Genomic DNA, 20,584 nt, shown 5'->3' on the forward strand with positions numbered 1-20,584 from the left:
AAGGGCTTATGCCCAAAACGTCAATTCTCCTGCTCCTTGGATGCTGCCTGACCTACTGCCCTTTTCCAGCAACACATTTTTCAGCTCTGATCACTGGGATTGGTTAATGGCTCCACTACTAGTGCACTATGTCACTTCTAGGACTAATGTTAAAGTCAAAGAGGGGGCATATAAATTGGCCAGAAAAAACAGCAAGCCTGAGGACTGGGAGAAATTTAACATTCAGCAGAGGACAAAGTATTTATTTTGAAGGGGAAAATACAGTATGAAAGTTTGCTTGCGGAAAAGATAAAAACTAATTGCAAAAGCTTCTATAGACATGTGAAGAGAAAAGGACTGGTGAAGATAAATGAAGGTCCCTTGCAATTAGGATCAGGTGAATTCATAATGGACAACAAAGAAATGGCAAATGAGTTGAACAAATTCTAAGGAGGACACAAATAACCTTTCAGAAATGGTAGGGGACAGACGGTCAAGCATGAAGGAGGAATTGAAGGTAATCCTTAGTGGTCAGGAAATGGTATTGGCGAAATTGACGGAATTAAAACCCAATAAATTCCCAGGGCCTGTTGCTCTGCATCCCAGAGTAGCCCTAGAAATAGCAGATGCATTGGTGATCATCTTCCAACATTCTGTAGACTGTGGAAGAGTTCCAATGGACTGGAGGATGGCTAATGTAACCCCACTTTTTAAAAAGGAAGAAGAGAGAAAATGGGGAATTGTAGATCAAGTAGCCTGATGTTGGTGGTGAGGAAAACGCTGGAGTCAATTATTAAGGATGTAATAACTGAGCATTTGAAAAGCAGTGACAGAATCAGCCCAGGTCAGCAGGGATTCACGAAAGGGAAATTGTGATTGACATATTTAAGGGGGTGGGTGGGATGATGGCTCAATGGTTAGCATTGTTGCCTCACAATGCCAAGGACTTGGGCTCAATTCTAGCCTTGGGCGACTGTCTATGAGGAGTTTGCACATTCTCCCTGTATTTGCGTGAGTTTCCTGCCGGTGCTCTGGTTTCCTCCCACAGTCCAATGATGTGCAGGTTAGGTGAATTGGCCATGCTAAATTGCCCATAGTGCATTAGTCAGAGGGAAATGGGTCTGGGTGGGTTACTCTTCAGAGGGTCGGTGTGGACTTGTTGGACCGAAGGGCCTGTTCCCACACTGTAGGGAATCTAATTAAATCTTCTGGAATGTTTTGAGGATGTGACCGGTAGAGTGGGTAAGAGTGAATTAGTCGATGTTCATAGAATCATGTGTAACTAGACTTTCAACTTTAGATTCCCTACAATGCGGAATGAGGCCCATCAAGTCCACACCAATACTCCAAGGAGTAAACCAGAGCACCTGGAGGAAACCCACGCAGACACAGGGAGAATGTGCAAACTCCACCCGAGGCAGGAATTGAACTTGGGACCCTTATGCTGTAAGGCAGCAGTGCTAACCACGTAGCCACTGTGCCACCCATAGATTAGTAAGAAAAATTAAAGTTCATGGTATTGGAGGGGGTATATTGACATGGATAAAGAACTGGTTGACAGACAGAAGCAGAGATTTGAAATAAAAAGGTATTTTTTAGAGTGGCAGGCAGTGATGAGTTGGTGTACCACAGGCTTCAGTGCTGGGACCCCAGCTATTCACAGTATACATTAACAACTTGGATGAAGGAACTGAATCCTGTATCTCCAATTTTGCAGATGACACTTACCTGAGTGTGCTGTGAGGTGGATGGTAAGAGGCTGTAGGGTGACTTGGACAGACTGGCTCAGTTGGACAGGCTGGCTGAGTTGGCAAAAGCAATATAATGTGAATAAATGTGAGGTTATCCACTTTGGTCACAAAAACAGGAAGGCAGATTTTTATCTGAATGGTGGCAGTTTAGGATAAGGTGAGGTACAACAAGACCTGATGTCATGGTAGAACAGTCACTGAAGATTAGCATGCAGCTGCAGTAGGCAGGGTGGAAAGCTAATAGCATGCTGGCCTTCATGGCGAGAGGATTTGAGTGTTGGAGTGAGGATGTCTTGCTGCTGTTATACAGGAACTTGATGAGGCCACACCTTGAGTATTGTGTGCTGTTTTGTGCCTGAGGAAGGACATTCTTGCTATTGAGGAAGTTCAGCAAAGGTTCACCAGACTGACTCCTGGGATGGCAGGACTGATGAATGAGGAAAGACTAGATCAACTGAGCTTGTACTTACTGGAATTTAGAAGAATGAATAGGGATCTCATAGAAACCTGATGGGACTGGACAGGCTAGATACAGGTAGTATGTTCGCAATATTAGGGAAGTCCAGAACTAGGGGTCACAGTCTAAGAATAAGGGGTAAGCCATTCAGGACTGACATGAGGAAGAATTTCTTCACGTTGAGAGTTGCAAACCTCTGGAATTCTCTCCCACAGGAAGTTCATTGCATATATTCAAGAGCGAGCAGGACGTGGCCCTAGAGGCTAAAAGGATCAAAGGGTATAGGGAGAAAGTGGGAATGGGATTCTGAAATTGTATGATCAGTCACGATCATATTGAATGGTAGTGCAGGCTCAAAGGGCCAAATGACCTACTCTATGTTTCTAAGATAGAATGTGATCTTGATAGATTTTGATCTTTTCACATCCAGCAAATCCTATATTCTTCACTATATCATTTACATCCAATAATTTCAAAAATAACTCAATCACATAGCCTCTGAGTGCTCACTTTTTAAAAATTGCTTAAGGGATATGCCACTATTTATTGCCTACCAGCAATAAAGAGGGCAACTAAGGGTCAACTACATTGCTGTGGGTCTGGAGCCACATGCAGGTCAGAATGTGTAAGGATGGCAGTTTTTCCAACCTAAAGAACATTAGCGAACCAGATAGTATCTACAATAATGGTTATAAATAAGCCTTTTATTCCATATTTTTCTCTTTATAGTGACTTCAAATTCCACCATCTATCATAGTCGAGATTACCACTGCATCAATTTGCTTTGCTTACATTAGCAGATGCAGAGTTTCAATTACTGAAGACTATTTTGTACAGGACCCTTGCAACCATGAAATTCCTGGGCCAAACAAAAATGAATACACAGTGCTTAACAAAAAGCCTTACAACAGGCAGCGAACCCCTTGTTTCTGTATAAACTGTGAATCCAGTTGCAGACTGCAGTCACGTGCATGCTCACATCCAAGGCAAATGGAGCTCAATTCTTTAATGCAGCAAGATGACCTCATCATAATTAATGAATAGAAAGGGACACTTAAGCAAAATGGCCTCAACTCAATAATGTACACAGAGAAAGGATTTGTTGCAATGGTACAGGGCGAGAGTGTGAGGCATTAACTAGAGAGCAGTAATTTTGAGACAGAAACTGAGAAGTAATCAAAGATCTGCATGAAGCAGGGGAAAGAGAAACTAGTGGAAGATTTATACTCCTTTGGGAGCTTCTGACAACCAGCTAAGGGAAAATAAGGAAAGATATTGTGAACCAAATGAAGCAACTGTGGATTTAGAGACTGTGAAAGCATAAGCTGGTGTTTAAAGGCAGGACAGACCTGAGAAAGGGAGTGAACACTGATAAGGAAGGGGTTTGGAGATCCAGGGACGGAAATGTGTTAACACATGATCCTGAAACCTTTAAACAAAAGAAATGACAAACTTAAAACCAATAAACTGATGAACGAGGCAAATTGCACCAACTACGCTTGTATATTTCATGATGTGGAGGTGCCGGTGTTGGATAGGGTGGGGAAAATGAGAAGTCACAGGGCACCAGGTTATAGTCCAACAGGTTTATTTGAAATCACAAGCTTTCTGAGTGCTGCTTCTTTATCAGGTGAATTCAGAGCACTCAGAAAGCTTGTGACTTCAAATAAACCTGTTGGACTATAAACTGGTGTCCTGTGACTTCTCACCTTATAGATTTCACTTTGGAACTTCAGTATGACCAAGATACACATTCCTATGTGTTACTGTTTTTTTCCCCAAATATCCAGCAAAGAAACAAAGAGGAGACAGGAAAGCAGACAAGACATATTGAATGGAACTGAGCCCAGAGATCCAGCGCTCACTGATTGAAGTCACAACCAGTGGTTAAACTATGTCATGATGCCATTCTGCTTTCATTTCAGGGATTTAACTAAATGTCAGAGGTCGTGTTTAATCTGTAATCTGGTACTGTCCTGGAGTTTATGAGACATCCACTCCATTCAGAATATTTGATGTCACCTCAAAGGTGTAGAAAGTCCTCTGAGCAGAGATTAAATGGACAATGGATTTAACTGTCAGTGAGTATCAGAGACAAAACCCAACAACTGAAGTCTCCAAGATAGGAAACCAGGTAGCTGCAGTGGGGGAAGCTATTTAAAGTAGACTGGAACTGATGTCTTGCATCCCTATTTCGATGTGATATTGGTCAGTACATTGCAATTTTCTTTTCTTATTATTCCTCATGTCCTAATTACGCACCCCCATCCTCAATAAATTGCAGCATTTACTATTTGAATTTATTCTTTCTCAACCAAACCAAATCTGTGAAAATCTTTACCTCCTCTCTTCTCTTGAGGCTTTGAAAGCAAAATTTGGCATTGCATGAATGTTGGTAGTACCCTGTATTCTAGGTCACCACCTGAGTATATCAGCAACAATTATAGGTAAGAGAACCAGTGCAGGCACAATGGGCCAAATGGCCTGCTTCTGCACTGTAACAATGCTGTGATTCTGTGTCCCACTTTGATTATTTCCTGGACACATGCCCTCCTTAGCTTTGAGAAAGGTCTACCATAATTTCATTGATACGTGAGAAAGCAACAAGGAAAATTCAAAAACTTCAATACCCAATTCAAACGTTACATGAGTACACAATAGGCATTCACCTTACCTGCATCATTGGCTGAATTATTATCATAATCCCATGCTTCCAGTATCAGGGAGTAGGATCTCTGAAAATCAGAAGGAGCATTTTATCAAAGAGCAGCCATGCCCTGAAAATAATTACTCAATAGTGTTACGACGTGGGGTAAACCCCTTTGCTATTTTAAACCTAACACACAGAGAAGCTCACCTCATGCCGTACTCAAGAGGCAAAGAACCCATCCTAGATCTTACTATTTAAAGTAAATATTAATAATTTTATTCTTTAAGCCAACAGAGAACATTAAAACAACAACTTTTTACAACTCCTTTCTCTTAAAACCATCTTTTACCTCCCACTCTACAATACTGGTCTGATTTTAAAAAACTCCGATTAAGATTTACAAAAATTAGCCATGCTTCAAAACCAGCCAGCTTTGTCAATTCTCCTCTGTACATTTTCCTCTGGGTTTTCCTGGGTCGTCTTTTCTTCGGTCTTTTGCTGCACAACATTTCTCATGGACAAATACCTTTCAGAGAGCTATTCGGCTAGTAGTCTATACTTGTTGATGCTCTTAGACAATAGATAACAGGTGCAGGAGTAGGCCATTCAGCCCTTTGAGCCAGCACCACCATTCATTATGATCATGGCTGATCATCCACAATCAGTATCCTGTTCCTGCCTTATCCCCATAACCTTGATTCACTATCTTTAAGAGCTCTATCCATCTCTTTCTTGAAAGTATGCAGAGACTTGGCTTCCACTGCCTTCTGTGGCAGAGCGTTCCATATATCCACTACTCTCTGGGTGAAGAAGTTTCTCCTCAACTCTGTTCTAAATGGCCTACCATTTATTTTTAAACTGTCCTCTGGTTCTGGACTCACCCATCAGTGGAAACATGCTTCCTGCCTCCAGAGTGTCCAATCCTTTAATAATCTTATACATCCCAATCAGATCCCCTCTCAGCCTTCTAAACTCAAGCGTATACAAGCCCAGTCGCTCCAGTCTTTCAACACATGATAGTCCCACCATTCCGGAAATTGACCTTGTGAACCTACGCTGCACTCCCTCAATAGCCAGAGTGTCCTTCTTCAAATTTGTAGGCCAAAACTGCACATAATACTCCAGGTGCGGTCTCATCAGGGTCCTGTACAGCTACAGAAGGACGTCTTTGCTCCTATACTCAATTTTGCCTGTTATGAAGGCCAGCATGCTGTTAGATTTCTTCACTGCCTGCTATACCTACATGCTTGCTTTCACTGACTGATGTACAAGAACATCTAGATCTCATTGTACTTCCCCTTTACCTAACTTGACTCCATTTAGATAGTAATCTGCCTTCCTGTTCTTGCCACCAAAGTGGATAACCATACATTTATCCACATTAAACTGCATCTGCCATGCATCCGTCCACTCACCTAGCCTGTCCAAGTGACCCTGTATTCTCATAACATCCTCTTCACATTTCACCCTGCCACCCAGCTTTGTGTCATCAGCAAATTTGCTAATATTACTTTTAATGACGTCATCTATATCATTTAATATATATTGTAAAAGCTGCAGTCCCAGCACTGAACCTTGTCTTACCCCACTGGTCACTGCCTAACATTCCAAAAGGGACCCGTTTATCACTACTCTTTGCTTCCTGTCAATTTTCAATCCAAGTCAGTACCTTGCCCCTAATACCATGTGCCCTAATTTTGCTCACTAATCTCTTATGTGGGACCTTATCAAAGGCTTTCTGAAAATCCAGGTACATTACATTCACTGGCTCTCCCTTGTCCATTTTCATAGTTACATCCTCAAAAAATTGCAAAAGGTTAGTCAAGCACGATTTCCCCTTCGTAAATCCATGCTAACTCTGACCTATCCTGTTACTGCTATCCAAATGAGTCATAATTTTATAATTGACTCCAACATCTTTCCCACCACTGACATCAGGCTAACCAGTCTATAATTCCCTGTTTTCTCTCTCCCTCCCTTCTTGAAAAGTCGGATAACATTAGCCACCCTCCAATCTGCAGGAACTGATCTTGAATCGGTAGAACATTGGAAAATGATTACCAACGCGTCCACGATTTCTGGAGCTACCTCCTTAAGTACCCTGGGATGCAGACCAACAGGTTCCAGAAACTTATCAGCCTTCAGACCTAACAGTTTATCCAACATCATTTCTTGCCTAATATAAATTCCCTTCAGTTCATCCATTACCCCAGGTCCTTCAGCCACTATTACATCTGGAGATTGCGTCTGTCTTCCCCAGTGAAGACAGATCCAAAGTACCTATTCAATTCTTCTGCCATTTCCTTGTTCCCCATTATAGATTCGCTCATTTCTGTCTTCAAGGGCCCAATTTTTGTCTTAACCATTTTTTTTCTTTTCACATACCTAAAAAAGCTTTTACTATCCTCCTTTATATTTTTGGCCAATTTGCCTTCGTACCTCATGTTTTCTCCATGTATTGCCTTTTTAGTTATCCTCTGTTGCTCAGTAAAAGTTTCCCAGCCTCTGCTTCCTGCTCATCTTTGCTATGTTATGCTTTTTCACTTTTATTTTTTATACAGATCTTAACTTCCCTCATCAGTCACGGCCGCCCCTGCCTCCCCTTAGGATCTTTCTTCCTCTTTGGAATGAACTGATCTTGCACCTTCTGCATTTTATCCAGAAATACCTGCCATTGTGGTTCCACTGCCATCCCTGTTCAGGCATTGAACCATTGAACTTTGGCCAGCTCCTCCCTCATAGCTCCATAGTTCCCTTTGTTCAACTGCAATACTGACACTCCCGATTCTCCCTTCTCCCTCTCAAATTGCGATTAAAACTTATCATATTATGGTCACTACTTCCTAATGGCTCCTTTACTTCGAGGTCCCTGATCGAACCGGTTCATTGCACAACACCAGATCCAGAATTGCTTTCTCCCTGGTCGGCTCCAGTACAAGCTGTTCTAAGAATCCATCTCGGAGGCACTCCACAAACTCCCTTACTTGGGGTCCAGTACCATCCTGATTCTCCCAGTCAACCTGCATGTTGAAATCCCCATAACAACTGTAGTAATACCTTTGCAAAAGGCCAATTTCAACTCCTTACTCAACTTACACCCTACATCCAGACTACTGTTGGGGGCTTGTAGATAATTCCCATTAGGGTCTTTCTAACCTTAGAATTTCTCAGCTCTATCCATACTGACTCTAAATCTCCTGATTCTATGTCTCCCTTCACAAGGGACTGGATATCATTCCTCACCAACAGGGCCACCCCACCCCCTCTGCCAGTCAGTCTATCCCTGCGATAGCACGTATAGCCTTGAATATTCATTTCCCAGGCCTTGTCCAGTTGAAGCCACGTCTCCGTTATTCCCATAACATCTCACCTGCCAATTTCCAACTGAGCCTCAAGCTCATCCATCTTATTTCTTATGCTTCGTGCATTCATATACAATATTCTAAAATTGATACTCACCTCACCCTTCCTATCAATCCCTGTTTCACTTGACCATACTGTATGATCCCTCCTTGAGTTTTCTGCTCCATTGATTCTGTTGCCTTTCTTAACTTCTCTTAATCTCACTTTCCCTTTAACTTCCTTCTTAAATTTCCAGTTTGTCCCCTCCACCCCCACTACTTAGTTTAAACACCCCTGTGTTGGAGTGGCAAATCTACCTGCCAGAATGCTGGTCCCCCACCTATTAAGATGCAACCCTCTTGTATAATTTATCCTTACCGCTAAACATACCCTAGTGATCCAAGAATTTAAATCCTTGCTTCCTGTACCAGTGCCTCAGCCACACATTCAAGTCCATTATCTCCCTGTTCCTGCTATGTCCAGCCTGTGGAACTGGAAGCAAACCGGAGATAACCACCCTGGAAGTCAAGCTTTTCAGCCTTCTTCCGAATTCTCTGATGTCCCACTGTAGAATGTCCCTCCTCTTCTTTCCGGTGTCATTTATGCCGACATGCACCACCACCTCTGGCTCTTCACCTTCGCCCTTGAGGATTTCCTGCACTCTGTTGGTGATGTCCTGGACCCTGGCACCAGGAAGGCAACACACCATCCTCAAATCCTGCCTGTTGCTGCAGAAACCCTTTTCGGTCCCTCTCACTATGGAGTCCCCTATTACCATGGCTCTGCATGATGTCTGACTTCTCGGCTCTGCCTCCACGCCAATTTTTGATTGGACCTGTCCACCTCTCAGACTCGCAGTGTCGTCTGTCTTGACAGTTTCCAAGAGATTCAACCTGTTCACGAGAGGTATTTCCCCCGGGGTCTGTTGTACTTGAATCATCTCTTCCTTCCTCATCATCATCTCCCTTCTCTCTTCTGATATGCTCGGTGTGATGATCTTGCTGACGATCCTGTCCAGAAAACTCTTGTTCTCTTGGATAAACCTGAGGTCATCTAGTTCTTTCTTCAGTGCTGCAACATGCTCCTTCAGAAGCTGAATGTGTACACACTTTCCACAGCTATAGGAGCCAGAGACACCATCAGTGTCCCTGACCTCCCACATCATGCACACAGCACACTGAATCAGCTTGGCAGTCATGTCTTCACCCTCTTTAACTGTGGTGTAATCTCCTCACTCAGCCTCTTTGCCGAAGGCTCTCACTTTTCTCACCAGACACTTCCCTCAACCCCCTTTTTTGCTGCTAGTCTGTGCTGTTTGCTGTTCTCTTTGCTGATCTCTCCTAAATTACTTCAAAATATTTGATTTTAATACCTGAAAGCATTGGATCATTTCATTGGTTTGATGTCATCCCAAACAGTGAAATTCAAATTTGGTTGGATTTTTGCATCTGAGCTATAATTTAAACTGGGCTTTTGCCCGAAACGTCGATTTTACTGCTCCTCGAATGCTGCCTGAACTGCTGGGCTCTTCCAGCACCACTAATCCAGAATATAATTTAAACTGATTGGCCAAATTTGAATTTATTTTTTGTTCAATGGCAACACAACTCCAGCTATTCGTTTCAACCAAATGTTACATTTTTACCTTGTCCACGACACTTTGTGCTTTCAGTCAGTCCTTGCTAGCATCCTCTCTCTCTTAAAGGTTCAATACACACCTATACCTTGATAACAATTGGTTAGTCAATGAATTCCATTGGCACCGGCTCGAATGTGGCAAAAAAGACTCCTGTGGATGATAACCCCAACTTGCCTTCCCCCTCAACTGATGGATCAGTGTTCCTCCCTATTGATCATCATTTGGGAGAGGGTCAAGGGCACAAATTGTACCCTGGATGGGGGACTTCACTGACATTCACTAAGAATGGCTCACCAGCAGAACTACTGATCAGGCTGATCTAGTCCTAAAAGACATAACTGCCACACTGGTTCTGCAAAAGGTAAAAATGGGTCCAACTAAAAAAGTAAAACTCTCATCCTCACTGACCTGGCTGATGGTGTTGCATCTGTTTATGACAATATTGATAGGAGTGGCTAGTGAACAATTCACCTGAAGATGAAGTTCTATCTTCTCACAGAGGATACCCTCTAACATCTGCGTAGCACTAACACTCTGCTAAGTGGGATAAATTTTAGACATGTATGTAGCATCTCAAAAATGGGCAACAGTGAGACATTTAACACATCAATAGCAGAATTGTGTTCAGCCACAACCCTTAAGTAATCCACACTGTAAGTAATCTAATCTTAATTTCATGGCCTGGTGCATCACCCTTCTATTGTTATGATCAACACTGGTTCATTGAAAAGTCCAGGTGGCCATCTCAGCAGCAACACCACATTTAGCTAAAAATGAGATGTCAACTTGGTGAAGCTATAACACATATTACTGGAGTGCCAAACAGTGAAGCATAATGACATAGCTGAGTGATCAGACAACCAACAAATCAGATCAATCCCATCCTCAACGATAGGGAGCCCAGCACATCAGTGAAAAAGATAAGGCTGAAACATTTGCAACAATATTCATCTAAAAATACTGAGTGGGTAACACAACTCAGCATCCTCTAGCATCATAAATGCCAAGCTTCTGCTGATTTCCTTCACCCCATGTGATATCGAAAAATGGCTGAAGGCATTAAATACTGAAAGGACTATGGGCCTGGTCAATATTCCAGTCACAAAATTGAAGACTTGTGCCTCAGAACTAGTCATGGATATAGCCAAGCTGTTCCAGGACAGCTATAATACTGCTATCTATTTGATGATTTGAAAATAGCTCAGGTATGTCCTGTACACAAAAAAGTAAGAAAATCTAGCCCAGCTAAATACTGCCCAATTACTCCACCCTCAAAGTGATGGAAGGAGTCATCAACAGTGCTACCAAGTGTTACTTATATTTTAACACTGACATGGTGAGCAAATTGTAGACCCTTCCCAAGCTGGAACGCTCACTCATAAAAGGAAAGGATTTTGAATATCTCTCAAACTCTAGTTCATTAGAACAGTAGTGCCTGACTATTTGCAGATAAGTCTTTGCATGCAGTGCCCATTGTTTCCTATTCATTTTTGGGATATGGGTGTCACTGGCTGAACCAGCATTTATTCCCTAAACTTAATTGCCCAGAGGTTAAGTCAGACCTAGCCACATATCTGTGGGACTGGAGTTACATACAGGCCAGACCAAATAAGTATGACAGATTTGTTTTCCTGAAGGAGATTATTGAACCAGATGAGTTTTTTTACACAGAAATCAGCAGACTTCTTCTTCTATGTCTTTATTCAATTCAAATGTAATCATTGGCCATGGTGGAATTTGAACCCCTATCCCAAGAATATTAACCTTGGCCTCTGAATGACTAGTTCAGTACCATTACCCCTATACCACCACTTCCCCTCCCATGGACAAACAGATCTGAATTTACAACTTGGTTGCTTCATGAGAATTTTATGAAGCACCTTACAATCACTGAATAACTTCTTTCACACACTCCATTACTGAAGGGGCATTTTGCCACTGTGCTCATTACCAGATGCATATTTTCACAAATATCTCTCAATTCATCATTGGCAAATTCCAACTCATTGTCAGTGAGGAATTTAGCCTGAAGTGTTTCCATTGTAATAAAGTTAGAGCCGAAGTTTAGAATGCTGCAAGTTGCAAGGGATGTCTCTGGGGCTCAGAGTTCATAAGAGAGAGTCTGAAAAGGGAACGCAAAAGGACAACGCCACTGATCAAATTGTAGTTTTAACTGCAACTAAGGGACCAGAGTTAGACTCTGTTCTGAGCACAGGGAGGGGAAAAAGTGTCGTGCTGGAAAAGCACAGCTGGTCAGGCATCATCTGAGGAGCAGGAGAATCGACGGTTCGAGCATAAGCTCTTCATCAGAAATGTTCTTCCTGATGAAGAGTTTATGCTCAAACTGTCGACTCTCCTGCTCCTCAGATGCTGCCTGACCAGCTGTGCTTTTCCAGCACCACACCTTTTGACTGTGAGTACAGATAGTGAGAGATATAAAGCAAGTTTGTCAAAAGAGAAGATAACCCCTTTTTCTTCATATATGCAGCTAAGCCCCTAACTATATGAAGGAGCTTCCTTTTGCTGGAGAATGATCTTGTTTTCTTCTGGAGATTTTACTAAAAGCAAACCTATTAGTAAATGGAATTAGTTCCATTGCACAAACACAACTGCAATGCGACGCCTTACTTGAAACAGTGGCAGTGAGAATAGTTAAGAAATGATCCATGCACACAATGGATTACTCCTGGGTAATGAGTGAAGGTTATAAACCCTACAGGATATTATAGAGTTCTAAGTTATAAACTTGCCACTGGCAAAAGATAATTTGTTGCAACAATGAATTATTTTTCATGTTAATTACACAAAATTCCAAAGTGCTTCTTCTAACCTTAGTTTATCAGTCAGGTAAGTTGGGGACTTTGAATAGCTTCACATTGGTGGCGGCTCCGGGAATAGCTTGATTTCCAGTGCACCACCTCAGTGGGTTGTGAAATTATGAAATGTCTCCTTAAGTATTTGCTGTTCATTTACCATTTTCCCTTCTTACCTGGTCCCAGGCAACAAACAGTCATTAAAAATGGGAGCAATATCTTACCGGCCACGCAAAACGAAAGGGGACTCTGATGCTGCCGGCATTTTCATCACTGTTTTTGCTTTTGAAAGAAAATGAATTGCCACCTAAAATGGAGCTGGAACCTGTTCCCAGGATGCAAGGTCCCCCAGGAAGCACCCAGACTTGGTAATGCTTGAGGCAGACATGAAAACGTGTGTCACATTCATCTTGTGTGCAGCGGGAATGGGGAGTTTCCCGCTCACCATCACAACAGATGCCACTGTGAAGCTCGCCATTGTGATTCTGCATCAATATAATTTGAAGCTCAAAAGTCCCAGCTGCATGAGGAATCTGCAAAAGAGAATAAAATTGTATTAGGAGGGGCAACCAGGATTGTCCAATAGGGAACTGGCCTTTGAATCAAATTTATAGAAGATGGAAGACAGTGGTCATTCAGAGAAGAACACATGGATTACTAGACAAACTGAAGCCTCTTCAGGCTGTTCAGCTATTTCTCTAGCACCTACCCAATTTGTGTACATATTCCTGACTTAACAAATATCTATCACCTTCAGTTTTGACATTTCAATTGATCTTGATTTTCAATAGCCTTCTGGTGGGTCAGAATTCCAGATTTTCAACAGACCTTCATGTGAAGAAATCCTTCCTGACTTCACACCCAAATAGACTTGACGTTGATTTTAGACCTCACTTCATTGTTCTGGACTCCCCCACCACAGGAAACTGTCCTCAATAGCTCATTTCAATCACTCTTTTAAAGCTACCTTGTACATCCAGTTTGCAAAACATTACTCTTTTATCCCTTGCTACAATTGCTAACTTTGAATGGACCTCTCCAGTGCAAGGGATACAGCAACCCAAAAAGGTAGCTCACCACCACCTTCTCATGGGAAGTTTGGGATTGGCATTAAATGCTGGCCCAACTGGCGAGACCCACATTCCAGGAAAGAATTTAAAAAATGAAAATGGTTGAGTTGTCATTTTTCTGAATTATTGTCTTTTTCATGTTTGGTCTCCCTTGGTCAATGTTGAGAGTGCGGTGCTGGGAAAGCACAGCAGGTCAGGCAGCATTCAAGGAGCAGGAGAATCAACGTTTCAGACATAAGCACTTCATCAGGAATGAAGCTTGTAGGCTGTGGGGGGGGGGGGGGCAGGGCTGAGAGATAAATGGGAGGGGATGTGGCTGCGGGAAAGTTAGCTGGGAATGTGATAGGTAGATAAAGATGGGGGGTAGGTGATCGAACGGAGAGGAGGGTGGAGCGGATAGGTGGGAAGGAAGATGGACAGGTCAAGAGGGCGGGGCCGAGTTGGAGGCTAGAGATTGGGATGAAGTGGGGGGAGGGGAAATGAGGAAACTGGTGAAATCCACATTGATCCTGTGTGGTTGCAGGGTCCCAAGGTGGAAGATGAGGCATTTTTCTTCCAGGCGTCAGGTGGTTAGGGTTTGGCAATGGAAAAGGCCCAGGACCTGCATGTCCTTGGTGGCATGAGGGTGGGGGGGAGTTAAAGTGTTCAGCCATGGGACATTGCAGTTGGTTGGTGTGAGTGTCCCAGAGATGTTCTCTGAAATGACTTGCAAGTTGGCATTATGTCTCTCCAATGTAGAGGAGATCCTACGCCAAACCTTAGCCACCTAACGCCTGTAGAAATAATGCCTCATCTTCCACCTTGGGACCCTGCAACCACACGGGATCAATGTGGATTTCACCAGTTTCCTCATTTCCCCTCCCCCCAACTTATCCCAGTCCCAAGCCTCCAACTCGCCACTGCCCTCTTGACCTGTCCATCTTCCTTCCCACCCATCCACTCCACCCTCCTCTCTGACCTGTCACCTCACCCTCCACCTTCATTTGTCTATCACATCCCCAGCTATCTTCCCCCCCAACCCTACCCCTCCCTCCCATTTGTCTCTCAGCACCCCCCCTCCCCCAGCCCACAAGCTTCATTCCTGATGAAGGGTTTATGCCCAAAATTTCGATTTTCCTGCTCTTCAGATGCTGCCTGACCAGCTGTGCCTTTCTAGCACCACACTCTCGACTCTGATCTCCAGCATCTGCAGTCCTCACTTTTTCCTCTCTTGGTCAATACCTGAAACTGTGGTCCCTAACCTGCTTGCACCACACCCCTGGCTTTCTACAATGTCACTTCCATATACTATATTAAAAAATTGTTGATGGGAATGCCTTCTTTGGCCATCGGGATATTGAGGCCAATTCTGGTAGATTCCACGTTACTCAAGGAGGGCTGCTATGGTATCATTCTGGTGAATGGGTTCTGCGCCCCTCCCAATGGACTTATGAGGTACTGTATCCAGAATGAAACCCATCTGTGGGGTCCGGCACAGCTCTGGGCAGCTGATTAGCAATCATGAGCTTTTCACTTTGAGTCCTTGAGATAAAGGCCAACATTCCATGATTTTTTCATGACCTCATGTTGCCATCTCTTTATGAAATTATTTCTAGATGTTTCACCACATCACATTCTAATGTTAATTGCCCCAACACCAGTCTAACAACTTTTATTCTATCATCAATAGTTACACCATTAATATATGGAAATGTTCAAAGTAAATATAAGAACATACACAGTTGTGTTGTTGCTGACCAGAGAGTTCAGGAGATTAATCTTTAATTTCTAGAGATGACAGGATAACCCCTGATACTTGGCAATGTCTCAGCTGTCCACTAAGTGTTAGCAAATTCTGTACTTAGATCCCTAAATCTTCCTGGTTCAGTTCTGAGCATCTCCCCATTTAGAAAGTGTTTGAAACCGAAGTGGATGGCCTCACACTTTTGCACACTGAACACTATTTGCCACAATATTGACCATTGATCGATCAATGCACTTTTATAACTTTCTGCTTTCATCTGATTCATTTACTTTGTCACCTAACTTACTATCAACAGCACATTTATAATCTCCCATCAGCCCCCAGCTATCCACTATATTCCTTATTCCATTTCCCTGTACAATGTTCAGTTGTCTTTGAGGCTTCAACTCATTACCATATGGATTGCCAGGATGTTTCAGGGACCTATGAAGAGTCAGTCCCATCACTGTGGGTCTAGTCATGTGAAGGCCTGACCAGGTAAAGATATTAGTGAACAAGGTGGATTTTTTGTCAACAATTGAGTAGTTTCATGGTTTCCATCCCTTTTTATTCCAATTTATTGAATATAATTAATTTAATTTCCTTACCAAGTGACTGGGAACCTATGCTTTGGGATCATAACTCCAACCCTCTAGATTAATGGTCCAGTGACAGCTGCTGTCCCACTATTTAAACATTTTGGTTGGAAGAGCTATACCATTCCATGGGTCATCAGTGTTAAGCACTCAACAACTCATCTTAACAGACTATGATCCTTCACTAAGTTCTCTTCCCCACACCTCTCCCATCACAAGGATTCTTGTTGGTATTGATGGTCCAGCTCACAATGACCCACTGGTGACATATTCACCCTTCTCATGAGTGCAGAAAGTGCTCTCAAAGGGAATGTGTGTTCCATATTAACACTGTAAGAAATAGGAATAGGAATAGGAACAGGCTGTTCACCCCCTCAAGCCTGCTCTGCCATGGTTGTTTCATAAGTTATATCCAGTGGACAGACACCTAATGCCAAACTGCAGCAGAGGCAGTTGCTGGGTCCTGCTGTTCGCAGGAAGTCTTGATTTTCTGGATCTATAGTAGCTGAATGCAGAATGACCAATGGGGAGTCAGGGTGGAGAATGATGTGGAGGTGCTGGTGTTGGACTGGGGTGGACAAAATTAAAAATCACACAACACCAGGTTATAGTCCAATAGGTTTATTTGGAAGTACATGCTTTTGAAGTACTGCTCCTTCATCAGGTAGCTAGTGGGGGTAGGATCATTGGACAAGGAATTTATAGTAAAAGATCAAAGTGCCATACAACTAATGCAATGTATTGAACAAACTTAGATTGTGGTTCAGTCTTTAATCACTTAGAATAGGATTGCAGATTTCAATTCATTAATATGCAAATCCCTAAACTACTTTCAAGTCACGTTCGGGGATAACAAGGTTTTAGAAAAAAACTATAAATTCTGTGTCTTACAACTGTGTCCTCCGCAACCACCTGATGAAGGAGCGGCGCTCTGAAAGCTAGCGCTTCCAAATAAGCCTGTTGGACTATAACCTGGTGTTGTGTGATTTTTAACTTAGAAAAAAAGGGTGACATCTCAGCTCAGCTCATTAAAGGTGTGAGGTTAGAGTCTGTCTGCATCCCAATCTTGAGTCAGACTATTCTATTACCAAAGTAGGAATTTATAAAATGTCACATATAATGCCTCCCTACAGATTGTGTGCTTTTTGAACAAGATAGAATGTATCTGCAAATACACATTCACCCCATGGACGCGCGCGCGCGCCCGCGTGTATGTATGTGCATCGTGTGCGGAACTGTGAAGGAAAGAGAGTGTGTTTGTGTGTGTGTGCGTGTGTGGGAGCGGCAATCATATATACACACATACAAGCATACAGAAACCCCGAGCTGTAACTAATTCCCGTAGGACATTCTTTCCCTAGCAATTACATTAATGACCGCAGGACAGTGCTCTTCGGGGTACGTGTGTACATTTGAAGAGAGCCCATAGTGATCCCACTCCTTTTAGCTTTGCAGGTCCCACTGTTCCTGCTTTTGTCTTTCTGCATCAAATTACATTAACAACCGGCAACTCAATTCTCAATCCTGCGGCACAAACTATATCTCTTTGTGCAGGTCAGTCTGCGGGGTCACTGTTAAATAGTAAAAGGTTTTCTGGATTCAAAATTGTACTGTCAAAATAATCTTTGACAACTATTAGCTCCCTCAACAACAACATCAGAAACTGCACAGACTCAGGTTCCCAATTACAGTAAATCTAGCAACAAGACCGATATCCAACAAGGATCCATAAATTTTCAATTGAAATATTTCATTGCAGTAATCAAATATGAGTGTGAGACACCGATGCAGCTCCAGAGACTGGAGTTTTGGTTCACTGTAAGTGACATGCAGAAGCACGCACCTCGGGCTTGGGGATCAGAATGAACATCACGATGACTGTCAGGTTTTTTAATCCACTCAGACACATCTCCTTGTCTCCGGTTCCTGGGCAAATCTCTCCTCCGGTTTTGTTTGGGACCAGCTGCAGTTCCTCAGCCGAAGCTCAGTCCCTACATCCCGGGGGAATGGGAAGATCCCAGCCCCCTACTGAAAACCTCTGCATTTCTGGCCAATTGAAATGGGAGATGTCGAGGTAGAGAACCAATGACGGAGCAGTGACCGCCCGCCCAGAATGAGATTGAAGTTATCCGCCGGAGTCTCATTTTGATTGCTCCAGAATTCACAGAATCGTAGAATGGTCACGGTGCAGGAGGTAGCCATTCACTCCATCGTGCTCAGGGAAACGGTGACACAACACAAAGACAGCAATTCAGAGAAGCAGCAAAGAGAGTAGTTTACTTTCCAACGGAGAACAGAACAAAAACTGTTCAATTTGACTGCAACCTGGTGTAAATTGTACACAATTTTTGTTGGTTCGCTTAAGATATAGAGTTGAAACTGACTGGAAAGTTTGCTAGAAATACTTTTATGTCTATTCCAAGAGATGATAGCTATACTTGCTGGCCATTCACATATAGTATTTAATTTATCTTCTATACTTCTGATTTTTCTCCTTCCCAATTCATACTTTAGTTCCCTGTCTCTTCTTGCTTCCTTTTCAACCTCTATCTCCTTCCTCTCCCCTTCTTGCCCTTCACCATCTCTGTGAATCTGTCTCTCCCTCAACCCTCTGCACCATTCTGCTATTGGAAAAATAACAAATATCAATAGAATAGAATCCCTACAGTGTGGAAGCAGGCCAATCAATCCAAAAAGTCCTCACCAACTCTCCAAAGAGCATCCCACCCAGACTCCAAGATGCTTTCTCACAAAGTGAAGAAAAATCGATTATTTCTTAACATTGTAATAGCACTGATCTGTGTAAAGAAGAAAAGATGATTACAAAAGAGGTAATGTGCACTTAAGCTTTTAAAGTGTTCAAAAAATAGTTTACTCTTCTGTTTCAACATGAAAGCTAAAAATGTTATTTAGCTGATGATTTTCTTTTGGGTTACTTAAGAAAATTAAAGTTGGAAATTTCTGCCGCTTCATTCATAGTGACATTTGCCTCGCACCAACCAGTAAGTTTCTGGCTTTTTTTCCAATTTAAGTAAAGCCAAGCCTTGTAATGAAGATCTGGCTTGGTTCCACAAATCAGTAAGTGAAAGGATAGCTGGGCTCTGTCCATTAGTGGATTCTAGACAGTGTTCTCTCCTTTTTTGATTGTAATCTCTTTTTGCAGTCTCTTTATCTCCCAGTCTGACTGCCATTTGAATGCTTTTACGATGTGTTGATAAATGCTTCTTATTACACACTTGTTTCTATCAGGTGAACATAACAACTGCATTCTCATTTTCTGTATCCATGGTCTCTAATGTTAGACACAGAATGGGTTTGAATTTTGGCTATTTGCATCTCCCTGTTATTGAATGCTTTTTCCTCACATCCAATTATGGTGAATTTCCTTCTATTGTCACTATATCCATGTGATCATCATGGTATTCGTTTATATTAGTGTTTGGATAAAGCAGCTGTTAGATCCACAGGAGAGGTACATTGTGATTTTAATTCAAACCAAAGGAGTGTTCCAAAAGATAATATACATTTCCAGCACTGGGCAGTTTCATTTGAAGTTGGCAGACACGGGGGAAGTCCAAATGTTCCTCACTGTCCCCACTGTTCCCTCTAACCTCTGGTTGTTGTGTTATTTACACAGCTCCACTCCTTTATGAATGCTGTACAGCTGTGCATGAGTACTTCTGAAAGGAAAGGTTGCATGTCTGTGGCCACCAGTGCAGCTCCAAGTTAAAATTACTCTTGCATCTTTACCTCTCCTATTCTCTCTCCTCCTCTCACCACTCTCCTGCATCCCCACTCTTGGAGAGTATTGTTGCAAGGAGCAAGGGTTGGTAATCATCTAAAGGGTTTTAGGTTTGATTCCCTGATTTGCATTCACTGAAAATGGTCCCACTTCCACCTAGAATCGACATTTCAGGCATAAGCCCTTCATCAGGAATGTCTAATGAAGGGCATTTGCCCAAAATGTCAATCTCCTGTTCCTCAGATGCTGCCTGACCTGCTGTGCTTTTCCATCGCCAAACTTTTCGATTCTGATCTCCAGCATCTGCAATCCTCACTTTCTCCTGTATTGGATACCAGCCCAATAACACTTGAATTTAAAATTTTCATTCATGTATTGTCATCCCCGCATGACCTCAATTCACCCTATCTCTGTATGACCCCCCATATCTCTAGAGGGCATAGGTTCAGAGTGGGAGGGAGCCTAAGGGGCAACTTTTCACACAGAGGGTGGTCCATGTATGGAATAAGCTGCCAGAGGAAGTTTATTTTTAATTTATTCATTCACAGGATGAGGGCATCACTGGCTAGGCAGCATTTATTGGCCATCCATAATTGCTCAGAGGGCAGGTAAGAGTCAATCATGGGATGTACATTTGCTTGCTGAGCGGGAAGGTTTGTTTTCAAGGTTCAGCCACATCACTGTGGGTCTGGAGTCACATGTAGGCCAGACCAGATAAGGAAGGCAGCTTCCTTCCCTGAAGGATGTTAGTGAACCTAGGTGGGTTTTTCCAACAATCGACAATGGATTAATGATCATCATTAGACTCTTAATTCCAAATTT

General features: G+C 42.7%; 2 protein-coding genes across 2 annotated transcripts in view; both read right to left on the minus strand.

Annotated features, from left to right (window-relative positions):
• Positions 1-17,972, minus strand: part of LOC122544785 (protein jagged-1) — a gene marked incomplete at its 3' end in the record, with an annotated part of 80,810 nt that extends 62,838 nt beyond the window's left edge. Inside the window, exons 1-3 of the mRNA XM_043684117.2 lie at positions 17,864-17,972; positions 12,856-13,164; positions 4,862-4,922 (exon numbers count right to left, since the gene is read on the minus strand). Of these exons, the coding sequence (XP_043540052.2) occupies positions 4,862-4,922; positions 12,856-13,164; positions 17,864-17,929 (436 nt within the window). The remainder of the gene's footprint in view (positions 1-4,861; positions 4,923-12,855; positions 13,165-17,863) is intronic.
• LOC148135978 (uncharacterized) lies at positions 8,571-9,377 on the minus strand. The gene has a single exon (XM_087984005.1). It carries the CDS (start codon positions 9,375-9,377, stop codon positions 8,571-8,573), a length of 807 nt encoding a protein of 268 aa, XP_087840131.1.
• Positions 17,973-20,584: the final 2,612 nt, after the last annotated feature.

Source organism: Chiloscyllium plagiosum, unplaced genomic scaffold, assembly GCF_037043375.1.
Source record: "Chiloscyllium plagiosum isolate Xiang-an unplaced genomic scaffold, Cpla_swu_hap1 HiC_scaffold_47, whole genome shotgun sequence".
NCBI lineage: Eukaryota > Metazoa > Chordata > Chondrichthyes > Orectolobiformes > Hemiscylliidae > Chiloscyllium > Chiloscyllium plagiosum.